Source organism: Vespa crabro, chromosome 15, assembly GCF_910589235.1.
Source record: "Vespa crabro chromosome 15, iyVesCrab1.2, whole genome shotgun sequence".
NCBI classification, from domain to species: domain Eukaryota; kingdom Metazoa; phylum Arthropoda; class Insecta; order Hymenoptera; family Vespidae; genus Vespa; species Vespa crabro.
In genome coordinates this window covers 2033686-2059014 of record NC_060969.1, presented here as the reverse complement: position 1 = coordinate 2059014, position 25329 = coordinate 2033686, and the positions used below count along the sequence as shown (strand labels likewise).

At 29.7% G+C, this 25329-nt stretch overlaps 5 protein-coding genes across 9 annotated transcripts; 2 read left to right on the top strand and 3 right to left on the bottom strand.

Annotated features, from left to right (window-relative positions):
- Nucleotides 1–1654: 1654 nt before the first annotated feature.
- Nucleotides 1655–6499, bottom strand: LOC124429335 (raf homolog serine/threonine-protein kinase Raf). The gene has a single exon (XM_046974475.1). The coding sequence runs from the start codon at nt 4769–4771 to the stop codon at nt 2288–2290; it is 2484 nt and encodes an 827-aa protein (XP_046830431.1). The 5' UTR covers nt 4772–6499; the 3' UTR covers nt 1655–2287.
- A 159-nt stretch (nt 6500–6658) lies between these two features.
- On the top strand, nt 6659–7972 carry LOC124429344 (estradiol 17-beta-dehydrogenase 8-like). The gene is made up of 4 exons (XM_046974502.1): nt 6659–6934; nt 7016–7132; nt 7223–7598; nt 7665–7972. Exons 1-4 carry the CDS (start codon nt 6895–6897, stop codon nt 7879–7881), a joined length of 750 nt encoding a protein of 249 aa, XP_046830458.1. The 5' UTR covers nt 6659–6894; the 3' UTR covers nt 7882–7972.
- Nucleotides 7973–8078: 106 nt separating this feature from the next.
- Nucleotides 8079–9447, bottom strand: LOC124429343 (deoxynucleotidyltransferase terminal-interacting protein 2). 2 transcript variants are annotated; one of them, XM_046974500.1, is made up of 2 exons: nt 8985–9447; nt 8079–8798 (listed from the first exon to the last, which is right to left on the bottom strand). In XM_046974500.1, exons 1-2 carry the CDS (start codon nt 9082–9084, stop codon nt 8125–8127), a joined length of 774 nt encoding a protein of 257 aa, XP_046830456.1. In that variant the 5' UTR covers nt 9085–9447; the 3' UTR covers nt 8079–8124. The 2 variants fall into 2 exon arrangements, with proteins under 2 accessions (XP_046830456.1, XP_046830457.1); XM_046974501.1 differs by having other exon boundaries at nt 8943–9083.
- A 2762-nt stretch (nt 9448–12209) lies between these two features.
- LOC124429336 (O-acyltransferase like protein) lies at nt 12210–21822 on the top strand. Of its 4 annotated transcripts, none has more exons than XM_046974477.1 (10): nt 12210–13320; nt 18882–19174; nt 19309–19484; nt 19572–19729; nt 20027–20146; nt 20207–20766; nt 20853–21158; nt 21226–21400; nt 21477–21619; nt 21692–21822. In XM_046974477.1, the coding sequence occupies exons 1-10, from the start codon at nt 13023–13025 to the stop codon at nt 21818–21820; spliced, it is 2358 nt and encodes a 785-aa protein (XP_046830433.1). In that variant the 5' UTR covers nt 12210–13022; the 3' UTR covers nt 21821–21822. The 4 variants fall into 4 exon arrangements, with proteins under 4 accessions (XP_046830433.1, XP_046830432.1, XP_046830435.1 ...); XM_046974476.1 differs by having other exon boundaries at nt 20018–20146; XM_046974479.1 differs by having other exon boundaries at nt 12212–13320; nt 20054–20146.
- On the bottom strand, nt 21818–24042 carry LOC124429341 (26S proteasome non-ATPase regulatory subunit 5). The gene is made up of 2 exons (XM_046974491.1): nt 23715–24042; nt 21818–23564 (listed from the first exon to the last, which is right to left on the bottom strand). The coding sequence occupies exons 1-2, from the start codon at nt 23894–23896 to the stop codon at nt 22232–22234; spliced, it is 1515 nt and encodes a 504-aa protein (XP_046830447.1). The 5' UTR covers nt 23897–24042; the 3' UTR covers nt 21818–22231.
- Nucleotides 24043–25329: the final 1287 nt, after the last annotated feature.

The window sequence follows — 25329 nt, the reverse complement described above, 5'->3', positions numbered from 1 at the left end:
ACAAAAGAATTAAAAAAGAAAAAAAATAATAATAAAAAAAGAAAGAGGAATAAAATAAATGGTATATGTAACTTATAAGACGAATCGAAGTGAAATTCGCGCCTCTTCCTCTTTTAAGAGAGTATACAAATTTATTTGTTTAATTTCTCTCTTTTTTTATTTCTTTTTTCATTTATTTATTTTTTTTTTTTTTTAATTAATTATTACGCAATTAATCTCGCGAAGCTATGACGATCTCGATGATAACAAGGAGAAAACAAATGTTCTTTTTCTACGAAAATAACAAGAAAGAAATACAAATTAAAAAAATGACGATTTCCACGACAAATTTCGTTGTTAAAAGAAATAAAAAAATTTACAAAGATTTTAAAGAGTATTGAAAATTTTACGAAAGTTTCGAAGCTTCGATACCATTTCCTTTCTCTCTTCTCTCTCTCTCTCTCTCTGTCTCTCTTTTTTTCTTCTTCAATAGAACACGAAAATCGTGGTATCAACAACCGTGAAAAAAAAAAAATATTCTTAGGCCACAAAGATGTAATCACGGTACGTCTTGAAATAAAATAAATAAAAGTTTTTCTGACCTCGTTTTCGACGTATGCATGTATGTAAATAATAATACTAATAACAATAATAATAATAATAATAATAATAATAATAATAATAATAATAATGATAATAATAATAATAATAATAATATTAATAATAATAATAATAATAATAATAATAATAATAATAATAATAATAATAATAATAATAATAATAATAATAATAATAATAATAATAATAATAACGAAGAAATAACACTTTGAAGAATAAATCAGAAATTCTACAAAAACGACGACAAAAAATACACAATTTCAATTTCAATTGAAAGAAAAAAGAAAAAAGAAAAAAGAAAAAAGAAAAAAGAAAAAAGAAAAGAAACAAAAAGAAAAAATACAAGTTAATAGAAGAAATACAAGTTAAATATTACTCTATTATAATATTACGAGCTCCATTACTACTTTGAATACTTCGTATTTTTTTTTTACTCTTTTTTTGGAAATTTTTTTTTGCGTTTTATTGATTTTTTTTTATTTTTTTTTTATTTTTTATTATTTTTTTTTTTCCCCATTAATATTATACTAAAATGAAGACAGTAGGTATATAGAATAGTATCCTCAACGATTCGTCAAACAAAGTAAGCGTTACTATTTTCAGCGTATTTATACCGACCGATCGATATTGTAAAATTGGTAACTTCTAAATCATTTCGATAATTTTTCCGTCCATACAGATGTGTGTGTGTGTGTGTGTATGTGTATGCGCGTATGTGTGGAGATGTACATATGTGTACAAACTACTTGTTTCGAAGAAGTCTATATTAACCGCGTAATTATAATAATACACGTTCTTTTTTTTTTCTTTTTTTTTTCTTTTTACGCGTAATCATAACAATACATTTTTTTACAACTCCTTTATTTCATTTTCTTTTTTTCTTTTTTTTTTTTTTTTTCGTTTTGACGCGATAAGTATCCTTCAGTAAGTAAGATCAAAAAATGTTCTCATCGTGCGCGTGCATATCAGAGACGAAAATAAAAGGAAGTAGGTACAAAAATCACTTCGGCTTTTGGAAAAATATCTATCGGATAAATGACAGTCCGCGCGACTTAAATGCCGTTATTTTTTTTTTTATTTCTTTTTTTGTTTTTTTTTTTTAAATGTTTTTGTTTGTTTTTTTTTTTTTTTTAAATATTATTTTTTACATCCTTCACAAGGATCTCACAAAATCAACAAATTATTATGCTCACGTGCAGGTACGTATATATATACATGTACATACGAGTATGTGTATATATATATATATACATATATACATATATATATATATATGTGAATAATTGTTAACTGATTATAAATAAAAATCCATTGCTTTAAGTAGTGTGTAAAGGTAAAAGTTACACATGCATCTTTTTTTCTTTTTTTTCTTTTTTTTTCGTTTTTACCATGACATACACTCGACACGTCGCCATAAGTTCTTTAATCCAATTAATTTATACAATTTAGTCGTATCTTATTCCCTTATTTGCGATAAAGATTGTATTTTACTTTTAATTTTATTTCTTATGTCATGTCGAAGAATGCAGTCTTCTTTCACATTGAGCAAACATTTGTGATTTGATAAAGATATATAATTGGAAAGAATCGTGTGGATTGTTCATAACTAAGTGTTAATGATCTTATTCGGTTTTATCATATACCTTCTATATACCGATTACATCAGGCTTATTAATTTGGGCAATACTCTCTATATGTTCCCACCGGTAGGATAAAAGGGAAATGCTCCAAACTGGAAGTTCACCGGAGTCTTTGGTGAAGCACAAGTATACAGAAAATCATCAGACTGTAATTGCGTCCTGTTTAAATTTGGTTCGGATGCAGATCTTGTGATTTTGGGTAAACCACGCAGAAGACCCTCCAGGCTTACTAAGATCTGCCGGAATATTGGTCGATCGTCCCTCGAAAATTTAATACAGTCTTCTGTTAATCTCTTCAATGCTTTTGGAGTATCAGAACGCAACTTGTTCAAATCAGGACGTAAATATCCACGTCCCACCATGAACAATATTTGATCCTTATTATTTATATTCGAGTAAGGTAACTGACCGGCTAGCAGTTCGAACAAAACTACACCAAAGGCATAAACATCAGATTGGAAGCTATATGGATTTTCCTCTTGCATTCTAATAACTTCAGGTGCCATCCAAAGAATAGATCCAGTTGGTTGATGAAATTGTTGAGATCCTGACCATCTTGTTTTCGCAGTGGCAAGACCAAAATCACCAATCTTAACAGTAAGGTCATCGTGCAGAAATATATTGTTGCTCTTTAAATCTCTATGGATAATATTCTTAGCATGTAAATAATCCATGCCTTGTGCAGTTTGTCTGCCAATTTCTATTAGAGTTAATAATTCGAATTTTGATTCGAATACATGCAGATGTTTATATAAAGATGAACCTTCACACCATTGCGTTACAATAGCAAGCTGTGGTTTACTAACGCATCCCATAAATAACAGAATATTTACATGTCGTGTCTTTCTTAAAACAGCCACTTCATTTTTAAATGCTTGTAACTGTGCTGTGGTCGGTATCTTCACATTCAAAGTTTTCACTGCTACAGGTCCATGCCAGTGAGCTTTGTAAACAGTACCAAAGGATCCTGAGCCAATGCGTGCTCCTACCAAGATTTCATCGGCTGGAATTTCCCAGTCTTCTATAGACTCTCTTGGAGCTAAAAGATTTTTCGAAGATTCATCGGCCGATCGTGCTCTTGGACGTTTTGGTCTCAAAGTACTGGTTGGACTAGCTTGCGTCGATTGACTATGCTTAGTAGGACTGCTACCAGGCGAGACAGAACACTGGGTAGTACCTATAGGTCGACCTAAACTCTGGGACCTACTATATTCATCCAGATTAGCTGGTTCACCTCCAGATCTAACCATGTTGAAACAAACATTCGGTGCAGAACTGGAACGATCCTGTTGTCCTAAGGAACGTGGATGTCTCTGATTTCTAGACGGTGCTAAAGAAGGTGACATACTTCGGCTCAAGCCATAGCCAGATGGCAGTTGCAAAATTCCAGCTGTTGTTTCAGGATTGTGTGCCAGTAACGCTTGATAATAAGCATCTTGCATACGCACTTGGTGGCACAGAGCAGGTACACTGCCAGCACACCTCTGATGAAAGCGATAATTGCATGTCCTACAATAGAAACCCTGAAAGAGTAATTTTCTACAGCACTCACAAAATGCCAAGGAAAAGAAAGTCTTTCGCACAAAATTATGTGATATTGAAGTAGTTATAGGAAACTTATCCAAAATCTCAACTGATATCTCATCGCAGTCAAGTAAAGAGATGTCTGTATCCCAAGAAGTCAAATACTTGGATTTATCTACCCCAAGTATATAGACGGCACACATTTCTGTGGTTAGATTCCTCAACTTCATCGCCTTGGCTAAAGCATCCCTCAAAGAGAGTCCTTCGCGTACTTGAACACTCGTACGCTGTTTGTTGGGCAAATAGGCCCTGAGCAAAGATTTCATAAGCGTCCTAGGATACCTATTGATAGCATTAGTGTCTCGAGAATCATTCTCAGACATGGATACCCCAATAGATGTTTTGCCTGCATTCAATAACTCATTGAGCTTCTGTTCCTTGGACTCCAAATCGTGCAACTTACTAGTGAGCTCTTGATACTCATTTAGATATATTGATGGTGGATGTTGAAAACCAGCAAAGCGGTTGTTGAGAGCATCAATGTTCTGCCTTGTCACGTGTATGACGCTTTGAATGTTGCGAAGTTCATACTTCAGAGGATCCGTGTCGACATAACAGTCCTCCGAGTCGCTGAGATCACCAGAGTCAGGTCCACTGCCACGAGAGGACGACATCGCGACCAACAGGCTCGTCGAATGCCCCTTCCTCCTCTGTCGACAACGACGGGTCGACGGCAACGGCGACGACGACGGCGTCGACGAGGAGGAGGAGGGAGAAAAGGAGAAAAAGGACGAAGAGAAGAAAGTTGAGGAGGCCGAAGAAAAAGAAGAAGAAGAAGAAGATGAGGAGGAAGAGGAAAAGGAAGAGGAGGAGGAGGACGAGGCCGACGATGAAAACGGCGATAACGATGATGATGAGCCCTTTTCGATCTGGACCCTACGACACGAAGATTTCGTGTACGCGCACGCACGGATCGCCGAGTAATACCTGGTCTCGCCGATCACGGCCATCTTCTTGCTCCGTCGGGCAGCATCCTGAGCCGCCGCAACTGCGCTTCGAAGCACCTTGGTAGCCTTTCCTACCTATTCACTCACCCCTCCTTTCACCGAAAGAAAAAGAGAGAACTAGAGATGGAAAGAGTGTAAGAGTGTAAGAGAAAAAGAGATAGAGAAAATAGGAATAGAAGGAATTTTTTGATACACGCCGTCGTCGTTACACCACCACCGCCGCGATCGCCACCGCACCTCGACGACGCACGACGCGCGTCCTCGTAGTAGCAGCAGCGGCAGCAGCAGCAGCAGCAGCAGCAGCACCACCACTACATCGAACACCACCGCCACCACCACCGTCGCCACCACCAACTCCAGCAGCTCTAGTAGCATCACCACTACTTCACCACCACCACCACTAGTGGCTATTCGCTCTTCTTCGTTACTTCTTCCTCTTCTTTTTCTTCTACTCCTACCGTTACTACGACTACTATTATTATTACTCTTCCTACTACTACTCCTACTACTACTACTACTACTACTACTATCACCACCACCACTACTACTACTACTACTACTACTATTACACTACTACTCTTCTTACTTGGCCTTACGAATGGCCAATTGTAACAACGCGATACGCGTTGTCGAGCTCGCGGCATAACGCGATGCCTAAATACTCAACACCTTCCCCGTCGAGAGTTCGATAAACGAAAACAATTCTCTCCTGTTCCAGCATCAATGCAGTTAATTTTTTTCTTTCCTTTCTCTTTAATCTATTTTAACCTCTTTTTTTAGTACAAGAGTTCCGAATATCGGAGAGTCTTTTATTATACTGTCCATCGAATAACCTTCCTACTCACGGCTCTACCGAAAGAAAACTGCTTGTTGGCATGAGCGAATGCGCAATGTCTGTGTTAACGTACGTGTGTCTACGTCTTTGTACATGTCTCCTCCTCTCCGGCGCGGGGATACCATTTCCAGAAACGCCGGTGCTGCCATCGACTGCGTCATTATCCCCTCCGTTCGACACGTTCGCATCGACGCGCGCACGTACGAACGTCCAATCTCCTTCCTTTTACTTCGGTCAGAGCTACGTGAATTTTGCAAAGAACGACTACTAACGGTCTATCACCGTACTTCTTACGTCGATAATTCTTCCTTCTGATCGACTAACTTTTTTTTTCAACGCAAATGAATTTAATAAAATATTTGTTGTTTTTCGTAAACTAATGATTGCATCTTTTCGTGTTTAAAGGCGATCCAAAGCGCGGGAACAATGACGTTCATTTAAACGCTATTAACACGATTTTTATATTCTATCGTTTATTACTTTTTTTTTCCTCTCTTTCTCTTTCTCTCCTAACATTAATCTATGAATAATTATATCGATAAAATTATGATCGAGGTTAAGGCTTTGCCATATCGATTTTACTCAATATTACATCGTTGAAGGTTATATCAATATTCCTTATAATTATTTCTATTGAATGATCGTCAATTATATTTATGATAATCAATTATACTTACTTGACGCAAACTTCTCGTCTTTCTTTTATATATATATATATATTTTATATATGTATATATATATATGTATGTAAGAGTGTATCGTGCACTTATGTACATATATCCCTTAAAATGTATTTTAATATCGCCCATTGAATTTTCTTTGCGATGATAGTCACATTCTTGTTATAATTTATCATTTTCTCGAATGTGGGGATATTCTTTTCGCAGGACGATAATATAAGCTCAATTTTTCTGTAAACAAGGGCACTTGCATTGCGCTTTCTTGACGTCACTGCGGACGGACTTACGTCACAGCAGCATATGGTATCGTCACCTAGGTAACGGAAGTCGATTCTAATTGGTCCATTTTTCGTATCTATATACTTATGAACGTAGAAAGATAGTGAAAATTATTCTCTATCCATCAAATCGAATATTTAGAAAATGACAAATTTAGATTTATTATTATTTTTATCTTATGCGCAGAAATACGCCCATTGCAATGCAATATAATACACGTATGTTTTTATATGTCTACTCTCGTAACTCTAAAGTCCAAGGTCATCGTCCGATACCGTATTTCGTATTAAACCTGTACATTCCATTTATTGTTGATAACACAGCCAAAAAAAATGTCGAACATTGTTGCTGGAAAACTCGCCTTTGTTACTGGTTAGTTACAAAAGTTACAATGCACCGTTGATAAGATTAATATTATAATTATATTGATTTTGTTTGATCTTAATATTTTAGGAGCTGGAAGTGGTATAGGTAGAGAAACATGTCGAATATTAGCTCAAGAAGGTGCAAAAGTTATCGCTGTCGATCAAAACATTAAAGCGGCTGAAGAAACAATAAATATCATAAATGGTATATATATATATATATATATATATTTATATTTCAAAATAAATATATGATCTTTTTTTTCGTCCATATTAATTCTATATTTGATTGTAGGAACTGATCATGTTGCATTAAATGTAAATGTTACTAATCCAAATAGTATAGAACAAGTCTTTAAACATATTGTAAATGAATTCTCAACTTCACCCACGATTATTGTTAATTCAGCAGGAATTACAAGAGATAATTTTTTGTTAAAACTCAGTGAAACTGATTTTGACAATGTCATGAATGTTAATTTAAAGGGTACATTTCTTGTTATGCAAAGTGCAGTAAAAGCTATGATAGAGAGTGGTACAACGGAAGGAAGTTCTATTATTAATGTTAGTTCTATTATCGGTAAACTTGGAAACATAGGACAGGGTAATTACAGTGCCTCAAAAGCTGGAGTTGAAGCACTAACTAAAACGGCCTCTATGGAATTTGGAAAGTAAGTTACATTAATTTTATCTAATTTTATCATAGCATATTAAGTATAAATTGATGATTATTGTAGATTAGGAATACGCGTTAATGCGGTCTTGCCAGGATTTATAGATACTCCAATGACTGCTATAGTTCCTGATAATGTAAAAAATATATTTATTAAAAGAATACCTTTTGAGAGAATGGGTAAACCAAATGAAGTTGCAGAAGTCATTGCATTTTTAGCTTCAAATAAGAGTTCCTATGTTAATGGTGCTTCTATTGAAGTTACAGGAGGACTGCATTAAGTTGTATATACTTAATTTACATATTTTGTATTTTTTTTCTACAGTTTTCATATTATGTAAATATGTATAAATGAAAGGGTTTTTAAAATGACAATAATCCTGTATAAATAGAAAACAATATATATATGTATACACACATATATATATATATATTTTATTCATTATTATTTCATAAATATTATTTCAAAATATATATATATATATATATATATATATATATATATATATATTTTTTTTTATTTATTATTTCTTTTTTCCTTTCAATCGTTTTGCATGTTTGTGTGCCTTATAATGTCGTTTATTCTTTTCCTCAATTATTTCTTTATATTTGCGTTTATTATATTTTGCAAATTCAGCATCTGCCATAAGTTCTTCCACAATTGTATTCTTTCGTTCTTTCTTAGTAAGACGACTAGAATAATAATCTATAGGGGCATCTACTACCTTACCAATTTGGAAATATTTAGGTAAAACTTTCAAATCATTCTTTTTGTAAAAGTGTTTTGGATCTAATACTGATCTCATTTGGATTATCTCAAGATCATGTTTAATCTCATCAGTAAGTTCAGTGGCTGGTAAATTAAACCAATCCCTGCCTTTAGTCTTTTCTCGTTCTGCTATTTTCTTTACACGCAAACGCCTTGTACTTTCTATAAAGGATGGTACATTTTCACAACGTTCGAATCCAGGTTTTATAGCACTTTTCTTAAGTATTTGATCTATTGGTACTATTTCTTTAGTTAACATTGTTACATTGGTAATATTCTGTGGCAGTTGCTTTCTCATATTTTTCCAACCCATATCTTTCTCAAACTGATCTAAATCAATATCATTGTGAGAAAACTTCTTTATTTTAGTTTCATTACTTTCAGCCTGTTGTAAGAAATCTTTGGCAGACATCCATAAAGCTCCTTTTTCTGTAAAATATATTTTAAGATATAATCAGATTATAATTTTTATAGAATGAAGAACAAAGTAAAAAATATATCATTCATATATACATAGCAGTAATTCATTAATATACGATTTAATACAACATTTGTTTTATTATAAATTCTAACCTAATCGTATAGAAAACAAATGTCATAATTCAACAGAATTACCATTATTATCAAGTTTACTCAAAATGTTATCGTCAGTTTTTGTTAATCGATTTTTGTTCTTTAAATCTGTTCTTCCTTTTGTGTCTATTATTATTTCCATTTTTATAAATCAATCGCACAAATTCTTTATATATCTATCACTTAATAAGTAATTACTCAATGGCAGATTATACTAACTTCAACGCAAAATGTATCACGTGATTATTAGAAATCCGTTGATTGGTTACAAAAAGGAAAGATTTGATTGGTCGATTTATAAGCATGACTGTACCTATCAGAAGGATATTACAAAACAATTGGTATATGACCTGTGGCGCGAAAATTCAAATCACGTAATAGTATATTGAATATCGAACTTCGCTCCCTTAACAAATTCTAAAATAAATGTTTGCAATACTTGGCAACGGAAATATTTTAAAACTTTCCTTTTTTAGAAACTTTGATATGTTTATGTCTCATTAGTATGTGAAATACGTTCGCTTGAAATATTTATTTTTATTACATTCAGTTTATCTGGAACATAATTTGTTATAATACATATATATATATATATATATATATATATATATATAAATACATTTATAATTATATTAGCATAATATAATTAATAGATATAAATTCTTTCTATTTTGATTATTATATTTATGAAAAAATGTAAATATATGCCGATTAGAAAATATCTACACATTACAGAAACATTATTAATCGCAGACAGTTTGATCTACTAACGCATAAATATTAACGATTAAATCGTGAATACTTCGTGGATACACGTCAAATTGCGTGCAACGTAGAAATAATAAGCGTTACGTTTTACAGACGTAACAGTCTAATGTCTACCTATATTATGAATCAAACGTAATGGCGTTACGTAAATAATACCACAAAATGAAATGTGCTTTCTTCTCCAATAAAATAAGTGTTCTCAATCGAATGTTTTATTGTAATTCAAAATATTTCTTATGATAAATTCAATAATATTATATTCATTTCGTTTCTTTGCAAGTTTTTTTTTTTTAATCGATTTATAAACATTTAAAACAAAATGCGAATTTATTAGGACAAAAAATAAACGATAGTTTTTGTAAATTATTAATTTTTGTAAAATTTGTAAAATAAATTCGATTTTTTAAATTTTCGTTATTTCGACTTATTTATTAGAACATAGAGATTAGATATTTCCATAATTTAAATGTGAAATGTGAAATGCGTAGAAAATAGAAAGAAGTCATTAAAGTTAAAATTAAGAATTCATTAAGATACATTTTCTTAGAAAGACAAGAAACAAATGGAGAAAGATTATTGTTTAGAAGTAGCTCGTTAACTAATATAATTAAGTTTTTATCGCACAATGGAGAAGACGCTGTCTTATTTATGTTTTCCACAATGACTTTTAACTACTTCCGTTAGAACAATGTGTCGTCAGACATATGGATTGTTAATTACTATAAACATGTAAACTTCATTTAAAAATATTAGCATTATTAATTATTATAGAAACGTGACAAATTGATAGATCAGTTAGCTAACTTTATTATGTCATAAACTAATAAATGAGCTTCTAGACAAATAAAATTGCTAGCTAATAAATTGTCAACGCAAATGATTAACTAAATGAGAACCTCGAACGTACCAAAACATTTCCTGTAGAAAGCGAGAAAGTGGTTTATCCAAAGACTTGCAATAAGATCAACTCAACTTGGACGAGTTGCAGCGATGCATTCTAACGCATGAGCTAACTTGTACTCTGACGTAATCCTATATATGTACATATATTATTGTATATATTGATCATATTACAAGACTAATACGATAGATTTCTTTTTCTATTGAAATTATATTAACAAACAATATCAACCCTGAATAAATGATGAATCAGGCGGAAAATTAGGAATTTTCTAGAGCATTATTTAATTACCGTTATATTATTCCTATTTATTTCATTGTAATCGATCGAATTTAATGAAAGTATAAAAACCATTTACTCGATATTTATTAGCGAATATTTACATCATTTGTTCATTACCTCAATCCAAGGAAAACCACTTTGTTATCAGCAATTTTTATCAATTTTTATTCATTCTTCGTTTGCATACATTTATTCAACATGTGGTTTTCTTATAATGCCAGTTTGCGGTCTAAAAAAGAATGAAATAAGAATTAAATTAAAAAAAAAAAAAAAAAAAAAAAAAAAAAAAAAAAAAAAAAAAGAAGAAGAAGAAGAAAAAAAAGAAGTAATTAATAGTTGTGTGACGATAGAATATCCAAGTACTAAATACAAAAAATAATTTCTTGTAGTCTTTTTCGTTTGTTTTTTTTTTTCTCTCTCTCTCTCTCTCTCTCTCTCTCTCTTTTTTTTGGTTTTTATCTATACGACTATCCAAGCACAATTTGAATTTGATTAGCACGTACATGAATCACGTTAAAGACTAAAGGGCTCGTAATAAAAAAATAACATGTTTCAGCTTCGCTGAATAACCGAATGACGTAGCTAGCAATAAGTATTTATCAACGAATGTAAGAGAAAGAGAGATGATCGTTTAATAGTATGAAATTTCTTAGTGAAACTTTTAGTCTTCGTCGTTTAGCTATCAACCAACTCATACGAAACTCTTCCCATGATTTCGCAAATGTTACTCCGCAAAAAGAATCTTTTCCTCGGTTCCTCTTCTCTTTTCCTTTCTTAAAACTATTACATAAACTATTCTATATCAAAAATCTACCCTGATATAATCAACAAGAAAGTAGAAAAATCACAATGCGACGTATATTTTGTCATCCAGGATGCACTTTCAAAACTTTCCTCATTCTTCCGCTTCGAGTGATTTTCTCCAAAAAAAAAAAAAAAAAAAAAAAAAAAAAAGAAAAAAAAAGAAAGAGAAAAAAGGAAAGAAAGAAAAAACCGGAACATCATCGTTGAAAAAGAGGATATCGAATTGAAAGATTGTTAAGTAACGATTCCATAGATGATCTTGGATGTTATACATGATCGTGACTTGCGAACACCATGAGAGAGTTAGAATTCATCGTTCAGATGAAAGAAAATAAGGAGGAAATGAATTAATGTAACGATATAATCGTAATACTGCGATTATTGATTCGACACGTTAACGTTGTAATCTCCAATTTGCAAATATTGTAAAATCATTTATTTAATATCGAAATTTAGAAATCGTCGTCTTGACATTGTAATTGGTATCGTAAGAATATTTGAAAAAAAAAAGAAAAGAAAAAAGAGAAAAAAAAAGAAAAGAAAAGAAAAGAAAAGAAAATGTAATTAATACGATTAACGTCCATTATGAACTCATAAAATAAAACAATTTTTTGCACATTCTAGAAAGCCTTGACGTGTTAATCGATCAACAACTTCTTGTTGTCTTACTACTTTACTACGGGGAGATTCCTCCCTACCACTTTATTATACCGCCGCGCTTTGACTCGACGAAAAGCATTTCTCTACGGGCGAGCAACCGGACGATACAGTTGATCCATGGTCATCGACCAAAAAGGAACCAGTTTTAGAAACGATTGACACTACTCCGCATTATACGATATATTACAAAAAACTACGTGATCCTATCGAATCTTCAAGATAAAGAATCATTTAAAGTTCGTTCCGGATTTCGCTGGAATTATGATTCGAAGGAAGTACATCAGCCAGGAATTTATATTTTCAACAGACCAAAAAATGTTATCGCAAAGATTCACTTGACTGGAAGTATTGAAATTTTGAAGCAAACTAGGTTATTTATTTTTTCTCGTGTTCGAAGTTCGAAGAGTATTTTTTTCTTTTTTGTCCTAAAAAGGAAAAATAAAGAGAGAACAAAAAAAAACAAAAAAAAAAAAAAAAAAGAACAAACGAAAAACAAAAAAGCAAACGAACGATTGATAATCTTAATTACAGTGTATTGAGAGAAAAAGTCTTTTGTGATAAACAATTATGACGATTAGTATAATCAAGTGATCTCTTAATAAATTATTTCTTTATCGTTTATATAATTGTCCCAAATATTATTATATCGTTGTAAAGTGAGAAAAATGAAGAATCGTCTAAGACTTTTCATCATCTTTTACGCGTTTCTTGAAATTTCTACTGAGAAATCGATAGATTATGCAGATACTGTGATTCTGAGTCATCGGACCAGAAGTTTACCAGATATCGTGGAGAATTCACATACAAATTGGACGACTTTGACCGAGGCTTTGGACGTTTTCAGTGGTCGTAATCTCATTAAAAATTGGGTCGAAGGAAGATATCCGGTTGGTGAACAATGTAGCAAAGATATCAGCAGATATATCGAGGGTTTGAAGAGGCAGGAATTATGGGCACTCAAGGGTGAGTTTTATATACCTAAACAAAAATAATTAAACTGAAAACTATTCTTTCGTTTTTTTTTCTCAATAATATTTTTGTTTTACCTTTACCATTTCTCTCTCGCTGTCTCTCTCTGTATCTCTCTTTTTTTCTCTATTCATACCATTTCTATAATGAATCAATGTAAATACACACTTATATGTAGATTTTATATTTTTTTCCTTTTAACAAACCGGCAGATTTCTTTTTGTTTGATATGCGCTATTATGAAACTGTTTGATACTTGCTTACATCTACCAAAAATTTATTATACCAATAGAAAGTTAATGAGCGACTCATGTTAACAGTAATTATTAAGCCGTAGACAATTGTCCATTAGTGATACTACGTGAGAATAATTTTTTGAAGAATAAATTCTTTTTATTATCTATTTTATTGCGATTGCGAGACTCCTTTATTAATTGATTTCGCAGACAGACTATACAGAACGTTCATCTATTATCTTGATTATTTTCAACTCACGAAAAGTTCTTTGAAATATATCCAAAAAAAAAAAAAAAAAGAAAAAAGAAAGAAAAAAACTGATTAGAATATATTAACCATAAAACTGGTTTCTTTCTTTGTAAAATATTGAATTTAATTATGTTATTTAAAATTTTTCTAGTTATACCATTGATACTCAAAGATATTCTGTCTGATCAATTATAAACCATCACTACTTAGATTTAAATAAATATATATCTTTAGGCGTGACATTTTTCATTCTTTTTTTTTGTATCACTTTTAAAAATTGAAAATAAATCTTAATCATCACGTTTCATATATCTGAATCATTGTTCAAAATAATCCTGAAACAACAAAGAATTCCAATATTCGAGAACAAATAAGAGTAAGAGACAATAGTTTTTTTAAATTCATGCATGAATGCATGAATATTATTTCGCCCACTTGATCTCTACGTACATATACCTGATATCCAACAAACGCACTTTCTACGTGGGTATTTCTTCTTTCATATGGTACTCATATATATGTATGTATATATATATATATATATATATATATATATATATATATATATATATATATATATCAATGATTATTTTCTATCTGAAAACACGTATTCGACAAATACTATCATTGCTTGTTAAATAAAATTATTAAAACGTTTATCGTGTATAACCAGAATGTTATTATTAATTCAACCGGAATGTTACTATCTATTTGATATTTGAACATATCAAGTTGTATTTTAGTCTTTTTTTAATGAAAATTTTAAATTTTTTGACGTCTTTCGAAAGTCATGTTTACGTGATATGAAATGATATTAAATGATAATGGCTGAATAAAGAAATTATAAGCAAGTGGTACCGTTTGCACACGTGTTAACAGATATATACATATATATATATATATATATATATATATATATATATATATATATATAATATATTTATACATATATTTGTTATTTTATAATAAAGTATTTCCATTTTATAAAAAATGAAATGAGAATAGAATTTCTTTATTAAAAGGAATTAAGTGACGCTTTTTTTTTTTTTAATGAAAGTATATTCATCTAGATTTCGAGATGCACATGATGTAATACTTTCGTCGATCTACCAAAATTATTTTAACTTGAAAAAAGTAAAAGTCTTCTTCTCTACCGAGTAGGGTCCTCTTGGTTTGCCCACTTTCATCGTGAAGTTTCACTTTTAGTGACACAAAGAAACGCTCGTATAACCACGAACGGTTTTATGAGAAACAACCTGACCAGTCGACGTGACGGAGTCGGAGTCGCTTTCGACATTTTACTTTCCTCGGTCAATGCTACTTTTTATAACTAATTCTTTTTTCCTTATTAATATTATTAATAATTATGCATATAATTCATTTAATTAAATTGTGTATCATTGATTTATCTAAAAAAGAAATAATATCTAAATGTATTAAAAAAATATTAAATTTAAGATATTGTAGAAAAATATAATTGTTTGAGGAAACAAAACAAAACAAAACAAAACAAAAAAAAAAGTCTTGTTGAAATTTCACATATTTTATGATAAGCAAAGTTAAAATAATAATGACCTACTTGATGACTTTATTTTTACTTTTAACTTCAATTATCTTATACCTTAGGAAGGAATATTTTTATGAGTCACTCAGCATCCGCTTTCTTTACAGGGAACACACAAACGTGTTCCACCTAACTTTCCCTCTTTAATAATGAGCGTGTATTCGGTATTATCATCATAGGAAACTCCAATTCGTTTGCTTGAAGAAAGGTGAAAGGTACCACCGCATCGTTTTACCATCAGGAAAACATCTTAGAGATTACCGTTATGACATTTAGATTGTGTGTGTGTGTGTTTGTTCTTTCTTTAAACTTTCAAATATAATACAAGAGTAAACGCTATGACAATTTCACTTTTTTATGATTTTTAAATCGTTATTGACATATATGAAATAAAAAGTAAAGAATTCATTTTTTTGTTTTGTGTTTATAAATTAATTTACGATACGTGAACCTCGATATATACATTCATGATGTTTATATATTTATGAATAAAAATTCATAAATATTATAAAAAAAAGCAATTATTATTATTATTATTATTATTATTATTATTATTATTATTATTATTATTACTATTATTATTATTATTATGACATAATACCATGACTAGATCAAATAGCAAAATCAAGGAAGAGAATGGAACATTAATTCATGTTGTAATTTCTTTACCGAAGATATAATTTCGCCCGAATGATCTTCATTAATACTGATATATTTCATCACATGGAATATTATTGCGATTCAATTTGCATTTGTAATTTTCATATTGCATCACTTCAAGTCACAAAGAATTGTTCGACTTAATAGGTATGTATATTTAAAAGTAAATACAATAGTATGCATACTTCATGAAATTCAAATAGAATTGAGATAGAATAATTATTTTATATCATAAATGTATGAAATCTTTCTCTGATATAATAAGGAATTATTGATATATAAGGAGTTATAATTAATTAAATGAAAATGTGTTACTTTGAAAAATAAAAATCATGAATCGATTGTGCAATTAAAGGTGAAAGAAAAAAAAAGAAAAAAAAAAAAAAACGAAAAAAAAAAGAAAACTTTACACTTTAATCTACTTGTAATAAAAGAAATTATTTTGCGTGCATAAACTTACAGTAATTAAAATAGAGTGACGAAAATTTGAAAATAGATATAATTGCAGATTTCTCGAAGCGAATAGAACCCAATTAGATCTAATTATCGGGAAGCGTGAAAGTGGTCTCATCTTATTATTATCATTATGACTCTTTTAAAATATTTACTGCCACTGAAATAAACCATTCTCCATAATTTGGTATATACATTAAAAGAAACTTTCTTTTCATTTATTTCTCTTTCTTTAGGAACAAAAACTTCAAATCTTCTTGACAAAAGATTTGAAAGTATGTTTTACATGATTCGTTCCATATAACTTCATTCTTTACATACGTGTATATATATATATATATATATATATATATATATATATATATATATATACACACGCCACTCGAATATTACTGAAGTAACTTCTAATACGCATTGCCTAATTCACTGTCGACTGTAAATGGAGACGATGATGTTGACCGATATTTTCACTGACATCAAATTGTAGAACGACTTTCCAGTCTTCCTATATGCATTATGATAGAAACGTTAAGTGAATTATACTTCAATATTTTACCTTGACAATATTAACCCTGAACAAGTTTGACGTATCTTGATTGAAAGGTTTCTTATGGAATAAATGAAATGTTTGACATCTTAATCAATGAAAATATAGCAAAAAAATAATCCTTTAATATTTTGAATATATTTGTTCCATTAAATCATCTTTTGAGAAAATCATAATACATTTATATCATTTGTTTTCTTTTCTTTACCCCTTTTTCTGAACAAAAAATAACGTAAAATGAATATTATCTGATCTACTTGTTAATATAATTTATTTATATATTTTATCCAGTAAAATATTTTGTTCTTTGTCCTTATAAAATAAAATGTATATAAATTAATTTTATTCAGTAATATTCGCTTATTTCAAGGAAGTTGTTCGAATGTGTTTTAATATTATTTATATTAATGGAGTAAACATGTTTAGTAGACATTAGTCTTGCTATACTTTCCAAACATGAAAAGAAAGTCTTTCACATTCGATATTACTTTCGCTATTGATTATACAATCAATAGATTGTTATAAATCTTGACCAATCGATCATGTTCATTGATCAGAAATCATTCGTTTTAATTTCATTTACGTGATCATGATATATATATATATATATATATATATATATATATATATATATATATATATGAGAAATATAAAAATCTATTTTTATTTCAAGAAATGGACTCAAACATCAATCAAGTTAAAAGTCTTACTAATGAAGGTACTTTTCGAAAACGTCCTTGTCTTAAACCGGTTATGTTATATATTATTTTAATTTTAAACCACGCTACAATTTGCTTTTTTTCTATGATTTCTGACATACCGAATTTCGTTATATTTTATTTTTTTTTTCGCTAACATCTACTCATAATTTCTTTATTTTTTCTATAAATTATTTCTTGTTACCTTGAAAATGTCAATTCATTTTAATTACGTAAAACGAAACGGATATCCACTTCGCCGTTTATAAATGTACAATATATTACATGTTACTACTTGTATAATTTCATTTTGAAATTAAAGGATTTTTTTGAAAATTTGCTTTGTTTATTTTATGATCGTATTGAACCAGGATAGAAATCCTGTCACGTGTTTAAATTGAACTTGACTTTGAAGAAAAAGAAATAAAAGAATAAAATATTCGTTTCTTTTTTTTTTATATAAACTCTTTTTCAATTCAACTCACGTATTGAGCTTCTAGGTCTCACGAAGTTTGAATAGCTAATAAGGTCTTCCGCATTTTACGGTTGTATGCATTAAATATTATTATGGATAGTGTCGGCTATCTGTAAAAAGAAATATATATATATATATATATATATATATATATATATATATATATATATAAAATTATTGATTTGAAAGTAACTACTTAAGAAAGTTTGGTATCTCACTAAAAGTACGATGAGTTTTGGCTTCTTCCGTAGCTGTAACGACGACGTTGCTTTTAACCGCACAATTCGAATTAACTATAATACGATCTTAAAGTGTACGAGAGAGTTTACGTGTATAAATCCCAGAAAACTTTAAGGTATGCGGTTAGATAACTTCGTATTCACTTCCCGAATAGAAAGTCTTACTTGATTAGAAACGCACGTAGAGTTAAGCTCTTCAAATCGTTCTTTCCTATAATCCTTATTAATCCCATAATTCTTATATATCAGTTTCCCAATGAATCTAACACAAATATCAGATAACTATTTTCTTTGATCAGTTAACAAGTGATCATAGCTATATTACAAATGCCAATATTTAATTGCCAATGTGAATGTAATTCGATTTTTTTTTTTTTACATAAAAGTTAATCTTTCTAAATCTTTTCTTTTTTTTTATCTTTTTTGTTTATAGTTGACGATGCCTCGGGTAGATACACCAATGGCTTCTTCTGGGGAAATTCATACTTCACTGGATCAGCGACTGAATGTGAATATATCGGTCAAAATTATGTACGAAAAATTGAAAAGCCTACATCTGCATCTATAATAAATGAAGTACAGGAATTTAATACAGAACCCCATAAAAAAGGAAACCTTGGTTTGAGTGGTACTAATTTTTTAACACAGACCTTTATAGATCAACCACCCTATCCATTAGGTTTCTATATTATGAGAATTTCTATAAATACTACATTATCGCCCACGGTAATTAATATTTAAATATACAGTATTTATATTATAAATCTGTATATTAACTATATATTTATATTATAAATCTAATTATAAAATATCTATAATGATATAACATTTTTTTTTCTTTTTTCAATTAATAATTTCAGATAAGATTAATTCATATTGGAGTTTGCTTACCATTTTCTTGTACTTCTGCTGACGTATCTGTCTTAGCAAAACTTGCAGCCAGTGATATTGCTGGTAAACATTCAACCATTGAGAAAATCCGAGATCAGCATAATTTATACGACATGTATTCTGATCCTGTATATTGGATTCTCTTGTAAGTTTATTATTTGTACAATTGTAGAATATGTTTATTAACGATGTTTATTAACGAAAATATCTTATTAATGTTTTATCATTTTAGTGGAGTTACATCTGTAGTGTTGCTCCTTATGATAGCTGGTTCTGGATATGACATATATTTAACTCGAATGGTTGCTCGTAAAAAGAATATGATTTACGATTTGGAGAAACATGGAAAGCTTGATCAGCTTAGTAATGGAAATCCAAAAACATTAAATGGTAAGAACAGATTTTCCTATTGTTATTTGTTTAATTGTCTTCTCTGCTATTGTATTCGAAAGTCATACTATTGAATATAAAACGATATTAAATATTTACTTTTTAAAAAAAGAATAGAATATAAATAATGACCAACATTTACAATCATTGACAAATACAGTATCAAAGAGAGATTAAGGAAAAAGAGAGAGAGAGAGAGAGAGAGAGAGAGAGAGAAAGAGAGAGAGAGAGAGAGAGAGAAAGGGAAAGAGAGGGAGAAAAAATGACAATCATTATTATATTTCATAGAATTTCTAGGTATGGTCTACCTTCCTGTTCCAGTAGCAGATACAATTCCCAATGGGTCCATAGCAGTCAATAACAATAACGATCATGAGAGTGCCTTGCAATCATCCAATGAAGGAATATATAAACTTAGTAAGTTCGTGGAGTATACTTAAGAAATAAACTTATTCGATAATAATATTTTGGTTACAGGCGTTCTTGAAGAGTTATTATTATCTTTTTCTGTTCCTTCCAATTTAAAAGTTATTTGTGATTCTAACGTTGGAGGAGATACGATCAGTACCATTCATGGTCTCAGAGTTATATCAATGGCTTGGGTCATACTTGGACACACTTGTATAGTGGTTTTTAAATACTCTGATAATATGGAATATCGAAAAGTTGTGGAAAGAAAATTTCTTTTTCAAACAATTACAAATGGAGCTTTCAGTGTGGATACTTTTTTCTTCATGGGTGGTTTACTCGTTAGTTTTCTATACTTTAGAACCAATGCTAAAGGAGATTTGAATAAACTCACTCAGGGCACGAAAGGTTTTGTTGCTGGGTCATTAAAATTCATTGGTTTACTTGTCTATAGATTCTGTAGGCTTACAGCACCGTATATGTTTATTCTTGGTGTAGTTGAGATTTCTATGAAGTGGTTTCATTTCAATTCTGTGTTTGAACCTCCTACAGCTGATCATTATAATTGCCCTAATTACTGGTGGAGAAATTTACTTTATATCAACACTCTATTTCCAGTAGAGCAAATGGTAAGTAAAACAATTTCTTCAATCGCTTTTATTAATCTTTATATATTGTTATATTTATACTAACACTTCTACTTTTGTTTTTACAGTGTATGCCTTGGAGTTGGTATGTTGCAGATGATACACAGTTCTATATTATTGGTGGAGTGATATTAGTATTAGCTACAAATCACTTTAAGATTGCAGCATCTGCTGTTATAACTTTATTAGTAAGCTCCTGGTTAACAACAGGATACATTGCTCTTGCTAACAATCATATGCCAAGTTCAGATGATCCTCTGGCTCTCTTTGATAAAATTTATGATAAACCATGGACTAGACTAGGACCATATCTAATTGGAATGTCAGTAGGATACCTTCTTTTCAAGACTGATTGTAAAGTGAAAATGTCAAAGGTAAGACAAAATTAATTAATAAAAATAACTTGAAGTTATCTGCAATATTTAATTTTATAATTTACAGGCCATAGTGGTTATAGGGTGGTTATTTTCTGCTGCATGTCTTTTAAGTTTACTTTATGGTTTATATGAAGCTGAACTCGCTCCTGTGACTGCTGCTGCTTATTCCTCATTGAGCCACAGTGCTTGGGCACTTGGTTTAGCATGGATTATTATTGCATGTAGTACAGGATATGGAGGTAAATAATTTACAAATACAATTAATAATTATAGAGAGAGAAACACATAATAAAAAAAGTGTAAAAATAATTTTAGGATATATAAACAAAATTTTATCAGCACCTATTCTATATCCATTCAGTAGAGTAACTTATTGTGCTTATCTAATTCATCCAATAATTATTAGACTGACTGCTATGAATTTAGATTCACCTTTCCATTTGGGCAAAGATATAGTGGTAAGTTTAGTAAGTTATAATCAATTACCTGTAAAATTTAATAAAAAATATACATGTATATTTATATTTCAGATGATAACTTTCTTAGGACAATTGATTTTATCCTATGTCTTATCATTCATTGTATCAATTAGTTTTGAAGCTCCTGTGGTAAGCATGTTAAAAATTCTTGCACCAAAAAAAAGAAAACGCATACAATAAGACTAAAACTTATTTAATCACTGTGTAATCTTTATACACATATTTATATAACATTATTTACATTTTCTTTATAAGATCTGTAAACTGTGTGAAAGACAATACTGGTATGTCATGTCATATATATGTTGACTAAAGTATTATACACATTTCTATTGTTTCAAATGTGTTTTCTTAAATTTTATATGTATTATTAATTATAAAATAAATTATTTCACTTTCTTATTTAAATACATATATTATAAAAGTAATATTATAAAAGAATATACCGTCCTTCCTCTCCCAAAAAAAAAAACAAACTATATGTTTTACATGAATTATTATGAATTATTATATTTACCAATACAACTTGTACTTCTTAACAATGTCCATAATACCAAATAACATTATCACTTTCAAATGCAACTTCTGTATTTATGTAGCACTTTCAAATGCAATTTCTGTATTTGTTTCAACATAGAATGGACCTTCATTAACAAACTGTTTAAATTTTTGCATGGTATTTGCATCAAATATATATGATTCTGCTTCAGACAAACATTTAACAACTTTGTATTTAATTTCCTTGCACTCTTTGAAGCTTTCAATGTTTCTGTCAAGAAGAAACTCTATTAAACCTGGATAAGTAGATATATACTCTTGACCCCATGCTTGAGATGCCACAACTGCTAGAACCTCTAAGCTGGCAGACCTGATGTCAGCAAATGGCTGCTTAGACAGTCCAACTATTAATCCTAATGGATCATCACAAAGAGCATCGAACCATGACTTTGTCAAAGATAAAATTCTATTATCTTGTTCAATCTTCTGTACATTAAGAATGAGAGTGAGATTATTCATACTGGAGATTCTTAACTCTGTTGGCATTCTTTGAATAATTTCTGCAATTTTCTTCAGAGCATATAGCATAGAATCTCCCAATTCTTGTAATGCGTATTTTCCTTCAACACTTGATGCAACATGACCCAGCGTATCTAATGCAACATTTAAAATAATATGATTATCATTGTCAAGTACTTCAAATAATGAAGAGACTACAATTGGATATTTCGAGAATATTTCATTTGGCCACAATCTTGCAACATTTCCAAAGAATTTCATAAGGCCAGGAATTAATAAACTTGACAAGGGATTTTCATTAGCTTGTGCAATTTTCTGAACAAGTCCTGTCAAAACATCTTGCTGTTCCAAATAATTCAAGCCTTCTTCTGTCAAAGCTAATTCTGTCAAAGTTTCCAAAGCATTCATTTGTAATAATATATCATCATCTTGCAAAATATTGATAAGACTGTTCAAAAATCCTGATTGTATCGTTGCTTCCAGAGCTTCCTTGGAATTTTTGGCTATGTTTATTATAACATCATAAATCCGGAAGCTTACATTATCGTTTTTAACGACCAATTTGGCAAATGTTCTTAAAGGTTCACCGTGATATAAAATTTTCAAACCATTCATATCCTTTCCAATTTCTTTTATGATACACATTGCTGATGTGGCAACGGTCAAATCTTCATCACTTATTCTCTTTATAACTGCAACTATTAAATTAACATCTGCAAGTAATAAAAGCTGCGTTTGTTGATTAGAAGCAGTAGACAATAGCTCCTTCAATATAAGAGATCTAACTGATACATCAGAATGAGATATTAATTCATATACTCTTGCTGGATATTTTTGATAAATTTCCCCTGGTTCCAATACTTCAAATAAAGTTTTGAATATTATACATATTTGTTCTGTGACTTCTCTGCAATGAAGAATAAATACAAATTTTATGATACATGATATACATTATACGTTATTCTTAAATAAATTAGATAAAATGATTATTAAATTAGTCTTTCGTTATTAATGAATTAAACGTAAGAAAAAAATGAAAATAACATCGTCATCATACCTGTCGTTAGACGAAAAGAGAAGAAATAAAGAACTAGCATCCAAACTTCGTGCAATGGCTTCAATTTCTGCATGATTATAACTTCCCAATTTTATTTTGATTTCAGTCAAAATATCTTTCTTTTCTTCATTATTATTAACTTTAATGAGGCGATCAACTTTTATTTGAAACCACTCCGCCATTGTTGGCGTTGTGACTATTACAATAAGAATTTCAATTATGTTTCCTATATTTTTAGATGGCGCTATCAGTACCGGCTAGCACATTCTCTATCAATTAAATTAAACAAATTAAAGATAAATAGTATATTATTATAAATTATTAAATTATGTTATATATAAGATTATTATTATATGAAAAAATATATGTTCACTTTTTTTAAATTAATTCTTTCTAAGTTTTCAATAATTCTTTAATAATCGATATTTTTAATCGATTAGTTAAATTTCGACTGTTGCCTATAGAACAAACGCTAACTTCATAATGTACTCCTAGTGATAGGCAATTTTTATATATGTATGTATTAAAAATTTGTAATATACTTTTAGGCGTAATTTCATCTCCCTGCAATTAATTATAAATGTATTATTTAAACAAATCTTTCTTATAAACATTATTAAGATTAATAAAACTTTTCGAAATATATATAAATGTATTCCATATTATAATAATTATTATTAATGCTATTTCGCAAAATTTTTAAAGTACTAAACAATTTTTCTTCATTTTCTTACAAAATCTCAGTTCGTTTAATTCAGACAAATAACAATACTCAATGAATTATCTATTTTTGCTATTGATCATTTCATAATGCAATAAATATATTTGTAGAAAAATTTTCCTAAAACGAAATACATATTATAATATAGACATTTAACGTTACAATCATTTTAATGATCATATCTCCTTACATATGACAGCATCAATTACTATTAATATCAACACAACTGTACGAGAGAGGGAGAGAGAGGGAGAGAGAGAGAGAGAGAGAGAGAGAGAGAGAGAGAGAGAGAGAGAGAGAGAGAGAAAGAAAGAGAGTCCATAAAGAACGCATCAATAATATAACGAACTACGCACACGATTAAACATACGTTATATCTGTGCTTATTTACATGTACATATAAAATTATTTTAACTTGCATTCACGTATGCTCATTTAAATGCATTCCCATTAAAAATGTTACAACAAAAGTGAAACGTATAATCCATTTATCGTAACGTTAATGATCTGACTAAAATATTTTTATATTAAAGTGAATTTAATTGTAAACAAAACACACACAATAATTGTTCTATTAGGTATGTTATCCTTATTATTATATTATATGGTATCTCTTTCATTTTTTATATATACATATGTATATTTATATATATATATATATATATATTTTTTTTTTTTTTTTGTTCCTATAAAAAAAGAAAGAAGAAAGAAAAAAGAAAGAAAGAAAAAAAAGAATTAAAAAAATTTTCGTCGTCTAATCTCTTTTGCACATAAATATCTCTTTTTTATATAAATATTTTCTTCTGTTATATTCTTCTTTTTTTTTCTTTTATACACTCGTAGGAGATTGTGATAAATTTTGTAGCATATATATATATATTTTTTTTTTTTTTC